This window comes from Herpailurus yagouaroundi, unplaced genomic scaffold, assembly GCF_014898765.1.
Source record: "Herpailurus yagouaroundi ecotype Mexico unplaced genomic scaffold, PumYag 139, whole genome shotgun sequence".
NCBI lineage: Eukaryota > Metazoa > Chordata > Mammalia > Carnivora > Felidae > Herpailurus > Herpailurus yagouaroundi.
Genome location: NW_024412394.1, coordinates 74,325,715 through 74,334,182, shown reverse-complemented (window position 1 = coordinate 74,334,182; position 8,468 = coordinate 74,325,715). Strand labels below are relative to the sequence as shown.

Below are 8,468 nucleotides of genomic sequence, written 5' to 3'. Positions count from 1 at the left end.
GAGCTGGGCCTGGTGCTGGGTCCTGAAGATCACTTTCCCCTGGCTGGGGTCTGTTGCCCCTGGAAGATGAGTAAACGGAATAAGTAAGTTCCTTCAGCGTAGACAGCTTTCCTAAAAGCCCTTTTTCTGAGTCCCTGTTTCCCGTCAGATGCCAGAGAACAGCAGATTCTCCCCCCTTTTTGCAGAGGGAAGATGGTGGAGGGTAGAAGAAAGGCTCATTTTGAAGAACATTTGGAGAGTCTGTGGTCTTAGGAAGAAATGGATAGAGAAAAATAAATTGTAGCAACTGAGGCTGTTTCGCGTAGAAAAGAGGAAAAGTCTGGGAGTGGAGTGTGGGGTGAAGAGCCATCTTCAAAATCACTCTTCACGGAATTCAGAAGTGTGTTGAACGTCCTCACACTTAACTTGGAAACCATCTGGCGTGTCCTGCCCTTGAAGGACTGTTGGTTCTTCCCGGAGGAGAGGGTTTAGATTGATTCTCTTGGCGCCAGCCAGTGGAACCAAAGGGTGAAAGCCTGATGGCAACGCGTTTCTACTCGGTACGAAGAAAGCCTTTAAAACGAGCTGCAGGCAGCAGTCTCAGCAGAGGCAGGCCTCCCCCGGGGCCCCGCCCGGGAGGGAATCGGTCCCCCCAGGGCCGTGGCACCCCGGTTCGAGGTCGCCGGCCGGGGGGCGGAGACCGGGAGCGGGTGTGCGCGTGCCAGAGGCTGCAGCTGCGCCCCGGGGTCTCCCCTGGGAGCGACGCGGGGCGGGGCGGAGCGGGCCGGGCCGGGGAGCTGAGCAGTCCTCCGCCGGCTGCTGGGAGCGCGGGAAGGGGCGCAGCATGCTCGCGGCTGTCGGGGGCCCCCTGCGCCTCGGTCTGGCGCGCATCTTCCGTTGCGCCCCGGGAGCGCACGGAGAAGCCGCGTGGCGGGCCCTCGCGCCTCCGCGGCCTCGGGGTCTACCCCGCTACTGTAGCAGCCGTGCCCCCAGCGGCTCTGGGCCCCAAGGTCCGGGGAGAGTCCTGACTGGGAACGACCTGGGAGGGAGGGGATGCGGAGCGGCCGGCGTGGAGCCGGGGCTGGGGTGAGGGAGGGAGGTGGAGGCGTGGGTGCACACTGAGCCACTGTGCCGTCGGTCTGTCGGTCCCTCCGTCCACCCCTGTCGCTTTCGCAGCAGGGAAGGTGCACCGGGTCCCCGCCGAGTACAAGCCTTCGCAATTCGACAAGAAAATCCTGCTGTGGACCGGACGTTTCAAAACGATGGAGGACATCCCGCCTCGGATCCCGTAAGTGTGGCCTGTGCCGCGCCGCCTGGTGTCTTGCGCCTGTAAGGGGTGCGGGTCCGGACCTGGGCTCTCCTGGGAGCGGAGGAGGCCGCGCTGGTCCACAACATCTACCCCCTTAAGGAATGTGCCTCCCCAGCCTCCCCGTAGTGAGGTTTAATGTCAAGTTCCTTGACTGGACAGTGGGCACATAAGCTTACAGGGAGATTGCTGAAGTTGAGTGAAAACCCAGAAGTTCAGTGGGCACTGGCAGCGTCGCCCAGATACCCGCTCCCAGCGAGCTCCTAGTCGCAAGGCAGCGAAGCACTTAGGCCACACGGAAGACATGGTCCGCCAGTGCGTCCCCGGGTTCCTGAGGGGTCCCCATAGAGGGAGAGGAATTCTGCCGGCGGAGCAGATCCCTGCTCCACCCAAGGAAGGATCATGGCTCCCGGGAGGACTGGAGAGTCTCTGGGAGGAAGCCCCATCTATAGGACCTCCTATCTTGGGGCGGGAGACACCTGCTATACAGGGCTCTGCAGCCCACGGAGCGCCGGGTTTACTCGGGCTAGGACTCTGGGACACCAGCATCGCTGGCCTCTTCACCGTCCCAAACCCAAGACAGTGGTTCGCTTAAATGATAAAACTCAAGCTGACAGTTTCACCCCAAGGGTAAAGTTAACCTGTAAAAACCGTCTTTCTACAGTTTCAGTGCATGCAAGCCCAAGTTACTTTCCAGGGTTTTCACAAGGGAGCGGATAAAAAAGGGGAGGAAGGAAGGATAAAATCAATCTATTACCTTTTAAGCTGATCTTTTTTTTTTTTAATGGGGAGACTAGAACTGTAATATCAAATAAGGATTTCAGATGTCCTGCATATTATATTTACATAATGTAAGCAATGCCTATTAGAATGGAAAATGGGAAACTGGGCCTATATCTTGTTCTGCTCATATCGACTACACTTTTTTAAATTTAAATTTACATTTTGTTAATTGAAGTATAGTTAACACATGTTACGTAAGTTTCAGCTGTACTTGTCTACGCTTTTATTACTTTTTATTTACTAGTTATCAAAAGCATCTCAAATAAATGGGAAAAAAAAACATGTGATGCGAAGTGTTCAGTCAGTAATGAATTCTCAAACATTTTTGTCCCTTTCTTGGATCAAATTATTCAATGAGGAATAGACATGGAATTTGAAAATAACGCAGAATTTGAAAACTGTATTTAGCATTTATTCAACCACAGAGACATTTCTTAATATTATAAAAAAATATTGTTTTCCTTGAAATCTATAGACTCCAAACTACAGACTTAGCCCACAGCCGAAATTATCCTCAGAGAAGCTAAAACACCATGCTTGATTTTTTGGAATTTTGGGTTTTAGTGCTACAACAGAGTAATCAATACTTTGATAGTAAATAGAAACAAATAAACTGGTAACTAAAAAAAGAAAAAAAAATGTAAAGAACTTGCAGTAGTGCAAACTAATGCTCGTCAAAACACAGTAGACCCAGTATTGCGTTAATATAGCTCTACGTGTGAAGAGACCCATTTTACAGAAATAATTTAATTGCCCCAGGATCATAGTCAAAAGACATGTTATAAACAGGAGAATTTAACTTTGAATAAGATGCCTAAGAAAGGAATTGTAGTTTTGGGTCAGAAACATGAAAGTACTTGAATATTTTTCATTTTGCTGTTATATATATATATATATATATATATATATATATATATATATATTTCAAGGCACTGCTGTTTTAGGAGGGCTGTGCCTCCTAAACTGTTACACTTACAATGTAAACAGCTTTCACTGTGCATGCTCTTAATGGGCATATAATTAATTAATGGGCATATAATAATAATGAACTATAATCATCATACCATACCCTAATGATATTTAATAACTGTGTTTTTCTTCTTTTTTCAGAGCTAAACTAATTTGGTATAGCAGATCAAAGCCAGATGGATGGGTAAAAAAGATCATATCTTTTAGGTTCCATCTGGAACATAAGTCAGCAACAAATATAATCTAATAATGTTTTCATATGTTCACCTGTTTACAACTAACATCTTAAAACGTACATTAATCTGTCGAAAATCTAAGGAAAAGAGTTAGATATTGGTTTTCTGTGCTCTTTAAAATGGTTGAAAAGTTAAAAAAATTTTTTTTCATTTGTAAGCAAAATTGCAACCCGTCTTTCTAAATTTTGTTTTCAGTGCAACTACATTCTATTTAAACTTGACATTAGATAATAAAGAATACTGCTGAACACATTCTCAAGAATCATTCTTTAATTATGTATATCTGTAAACTTCCACTTCATATTATTCCAAAATGTTAAAATTTATTTCAGTATAAAAAGCCCACAGGCATGATTACTTTCATAACACTGCTTTGTTAAATAACACTGCTAAAATCTTAAACAACTTGCCTATAACTTTATTAATAAGACTACCTAGTATTCAAGTAAGTATTTAAAATTTCAGAATAATAATAAGAAAATGAAGATGGTTTATCTTTTTCTTCAACAAATCTTTGTAATTTTGATCACTTCTTTTGAAAACTTCATGCAAAAGCCACGAAGGAAACACCTTTCCTTTAATAATCATCTTCACAAAATGTGTAATAGTCTCTTTAATCAGGATAGGATGGGAGGGGGCAAGATGAGATCCGAAGGCTAGAGAGGAAGCAAAATGATGAAAATGAGTTTTAAAAAACACCTGTTTAAAACTAAAAATGAAGCCCGCTTAATAACAGAGGGGCCAAATGAACACAAGTCATTCGAGACATGTATAAGGTTAAATTCTTACCTTTACCCTGATCTGTGGAAAAAAAAAAAAAAAAAGATAGGGAGTCAGGCCATAATCTCTAGTAGTTATATTTTGAGCAATTAGAAACTAAATACACTGGGGAGACTGGGTGGATCAGTCAGTTCAGCATCTCACTCTTGATTTTGGCTCAGGGCATGATCTCACGGTTCATGGGTTAGAGCCCTTACATCGGGCTCTGCACTGACAGTGTGGAGCCTACTTGGGATTCTGTCTCCCTCTCTCTCTCTGCCCTTCCCTGCTCACTCTCTATCTTTCCCTCAAAATAAATAAAAATAAACGTTAAAAAAACATTATAAAAGAAGAGAAACTAAATATACTACACTGTGGTTTCATGGTGACTAACATTAATTAAAATGGAAATATACCTGTAAATTTGAAATTGGTAACATAATGGGCTAGCATTTGGATGTCTTCCACATCTGCAGTTTGCATTCAGAGACATCTTTGGAACATTTACGTAACAAATGATCGTCTATCATGTCAGTCAGAAAATAATATTATTTCAATATGATTAACAGAATGCACATCTTGGTTTAGGCCAGAAATGATAGATGCTGCAAGAAACAAAGCTCGGGTGAAAGCTTGTTACATAATGATTGGACTCACAATTATCGCCTGTTTTGCAGTGATAGCATCAGCCAAAAGGGTGAGTATCTCTTTAAAATAAAGCTGGACTAGTGAATTTTAAGCAATATTATGAGCTTTGTTCTCAGTTTGGGGATTATTGCTGTGCTTTTAATGTAAGCACGATTGCATCTTAGACACCTTGAGCTGCCCATATATATCTATTCTACAGGAAACAAAATTTTTGAGTCCACAAATGCAAAATACATGGGTAGAAGGAACAAAAGCTCATTTCCAATTAAAAGATAAAAACAAAAACAGCACAGTTAATAGCCTGGTTAAAATCTGCACAAGAAGTTTGCTGCATGAAAGTTATCCAGACTAGATCATTCCTTAAGTCATGAACTCAATCATAGCTATCGAATAAAATCTTGAAATGGAAATGCAAACATTGGAAGTGTTCAAGGCCGGCTTGTCGGTATCCTGTAGGTGAGCCCTCTGCCGTCTTCTGTATGTGGTTTCTAGAGAGAAATTAAGAGCTGACTGCTCTCTAATTTTGTTTCTTGCTTTCCCAAATCCATCTGCTGAGCACTTTTTACCATGAAGAGCAGCCCCCCAATACTGGGAGACAACTAACACATCCCCATGAGTCTTCTCTTCTCCAGTCTTAATTTCTCTATTTTGAGCTCTCTGAACACACTCCAGTTTATCAGAGTCGCTCTTCACTGGGCATTTGCAACTGAATGCACTAGAGCATGACTGCAACTTCTTTGATCATGAACCATGTTCTAATAGTGCCGCCAGAGTTGGAACTAGATTTTGACAACTTCGTCACACGGAAGAGTTTGCTTGGATCTATACTTCTTCGCTCTCTGGGAGTGTGTAGCCAATTACCATTGTGCCTATTGCTGTGATTCTGCCTATCATTACTTTTCAGGTTTTTGAGAGTATCGGAGCCCAGTAATTCACATAGGGCCTGAGGACTGTTAGCTTACTGATGTTATATACATATCCTTTCATTTCTATTAGCTTGGCAGAGAACTTGTGCTTTGAAATTATTCTCATCAAATGGCAAATTTCTTAAATATTTCTTAAGTATTCAAACACGGAAATGAAGAAATTTGGTCATCTCTTCTTTATAACCTATTCTAGATAAAATAACTGTCCACCAAGTTGATGATTCTCTAGCTCCTTGATGACAGACTGGAGGCGGATACTGTCTGGACCCTCCTTGTTTCATAACGTCTTCTCTTTGTTATGCCCCATCTACAGTAGTTCGTTTCTATTTTTTTAATATACCAAGCCCTTTCTCTTCACTAGGCTTTCCTTCCTTCCCCTGGCCTTGCCATAGCTAGCTTATTCTCATTTTCATCAGAGACCTTTTGTGACCACCCCCTCCAAAATGGCCTTGCCCAGGTGCTCACTATTTTGTCATCTTTCTAGCTGTTCATGAATAAGCCATTATACATCAGCAATCTTGTTGACTCCACTTTAAAATATAGCTACCGGGGGCGCTCAGTTGGTTAAGCGTCCGACTTCAGCTCAGGTCATGATCTCATGGTTCATGAGTTCCAGCTCTGCATCGGGCTCTGTGCTGATAGTTCAGAGACTGGAGCCTGCTTTGGAGTCTGTGTCACCCTCTCTCTCTGCCCCTCTTCAGCTCATGCCCTGTCTCTTTCTCTCTCAAAAATAAACATTAAAAAAATTAAAAATAAAATATACCTGCCATTGGACCACTCCTCACCATCTATCCTGATATCACCCTGATCTGATTAAATAACTAATGCATATATCTTAAATGAGATTGTGATAGTTGGAGGTGAAGAAAAGGTTAGCAATTTGAAATAATATTTGTGGGAGTAGGAAGGATAGAACTTTGTGGTAAATTTGATATGGGAAAAGACAAGAAAAGGGAAGAAAGAAAAGCCTGGGTTTTTGACTTGAGCAACTAGGTGGATGGTGCCGCTGGAGATGGGTGATGGCTGGGGAAAGAACTGGTAGGCACAAGAGGCAAAATACACCAAGTCCTGTACTTTGGATATATTAAATGTGAGGTGCAAATTAGGCATTCATCAATATCTATTATTTTTTTTAATTATTCTGCTAAGGACTTCGTGTGCTTTTCAGGCTGAGGATCTATAGCTGGCCTCAATTCTGAAAAAGTATAAGCTGTCATAACTTCAAATACAGACCCTTCACCCATTCTGTCTATTCTCTCTACCTATCATGAATGTGTGTTGGAACTTCTAATTCTATTCTCCAAGTCTCTTAACCGTCTTTTCTACTTTTTTGTTATCTGTGTCTCTGTACTGCACTTAGATTATTTTCTCAGATCCATTTTCTAGCTAGAGTTCTTGCCTCCTAATTATGATGCTGATCAGCTTTTCTTTTCACAGGTGATCCCCGCCCACCCCTCCACCCCCACCTCCACCGCTGCCCCAGATAAATGCTTAGTTTCCTTGCTAGTTCCTTGGGCTAGTGAGAGGAATTTTAGTCACTTCATTGGTGTACCTGATACTTCCAACTCCAGATCCAAACTCTAGACTCACCTGTTGGTGTAGAGATTAAACTTCCAGCTCACAGCTGTTAAAACCAATATTTTTCCCTAATGTCCTCTTCCTGAAACCATTCCTTCCCATCCTGCTTCAATCCTTCTTATTTCCCACCAGTTCATGCCTTTTTAGTTTTTTCCATTCCTGGTACCTGAGGATTTACCTTTATTGATTTTTGAGTGTAAGCACTTGAAAATATTTTTGTTATTTTTTGCCCCAAAATATGTCTTTGTGTGCCAAGAGAGGGTCAGGGCAGATTTCTGACATCAGCTGTCCTGTTGAGTAGAAGTCCAGCAACTTAAATAATTTTTTTTCTATACCAGAGGATCATTTTTCTTGGATACTATTTGTGACAGACGTTTTAAGTCACTCTTCTCCTTTTCACAGAGTAGTATCTCCTGTGTATGTCTATCTAAAACACAAATTTTTCCAGAGAGTCACATTGCTTTGTTATTTATTTACTTATTTAATTTTTCTTGTTGTGTATTTTTTAGGCTGCAGAACGACACGAGTCCTTAACAAGTTGGAATCTGGCAAAGAAAGCTAAGTGGCGTAAAGAAGCTGCATTGGCTGAACAGGCTAAGGCTAAATGAAACTCAAAGTAACAAAGTGTTAATCAGAATATCATTGCTATTATCAAAAACAATAAAGATAGATAAAACAGAATATTTAAGAAGATAATTGCCATGGTTTTATTTGGTGCAAAGAAGCACAAAGTCTTTTTTATTTTTACTCTTTAGGAAAATTTGTATTGAAGTATAACTATATTCAGAAAAGTGCACAAAAGTGTATACAGTCTGATATATATTTACATAATGGACACACCTGCATAATCACTGCTCAGGTCAGGATGCAGAACACAAGTAGTACCCCAGAAACCTCCTTTCTGCCCCCCTGTGAGTCATCACCCTCCCAAGGTAACCATTGTTGTAAGTTTTATCACCACAGATTAGTTTTGCTTGGTTTTGAACTTTATATAAGTAGAATTACACAATATGCACTTGTGAAGGTGGATCCTGATATTCAACATTATGTTGTGAGATCAATCCAAAAATTTTGTGTACCATGAGTTTATTCATTTTCATTTTGTTATAGTTTTCCATTGTATGAATATGCCATAGTTTATCTGGATATTTGGTCCAGTCTTTGGCCATCACAGATAAGCCTAAACTGAGCACTCTGTGTATGTTGCTCACTAAGGGTTCTTTGGAAATCTAAGCGAATTTTCAACCAAAGTTCCACTCTATTTGGTAATTGGATAATACCTCT

At 41.7% G+C, this 8,468-nt stretch overlaps 1 protein-coding gene across 2 annotated transcripts; it reads left to right on the top strand.

The window, feature by feature from the left end:
• The first annotated feature begins 798 nt into the window (after positions 1-798).
• Positions 799-7,867, top strand: FAM162B (family with sequence similarity 162 member B). 2 transcript variants are annotated; one of them, XM_040474469.1, is made up of 4 exons: positions 799-989; positions 1,159-1,267; positions 4,621-4,729; positions 7,694-7,867. In XM_040474469.1, exons 1-4 carry the CDS (start codon positions 824-826, stop codon positions 7,790-7,792), a joined length of 483 nt encoding a protein of 160 aa, XP_040330403.1. In that variant the 5' UTR covers positions 799-823; the 3' UTR covers positions 7,793-7,867. The 2 variants fall into 2 exon arrangements, with proteins under 2 accessions (XP_040330403.1, XP_040330402.1); XM_040474468.1 differs by having other exon boundaries at positions 1,156-1,267.
• Positions 7,868-8,468: the final 601 nt, after the last annotated feature.

Excerpts from the sequence above, each read along its gene's own strand:
- FAM162B (XM_040474468.1), top strand. The coding sequence starts at position 824 with ATGCTCGCGGCTGTCGGGGGCCCCCTGCGCCTCGGTCTGGCGCGCATC. Across the intron at positions 1,268-4,620 it reads GACATCCCGCCTCGGATCCC|GCCAGAAATGATAGATGCTG; the intron begins GTAAGTGTGGCC and ends ATCTTGGTTTAG. Across the intron at positions 4,730-7,693 it reads TGATAGCATCAGCCAAAAGG|GCTGCAGAACGACACGAGTC; the intron begins GTGAGTATCTCT and ends TGTATTTTTTAG.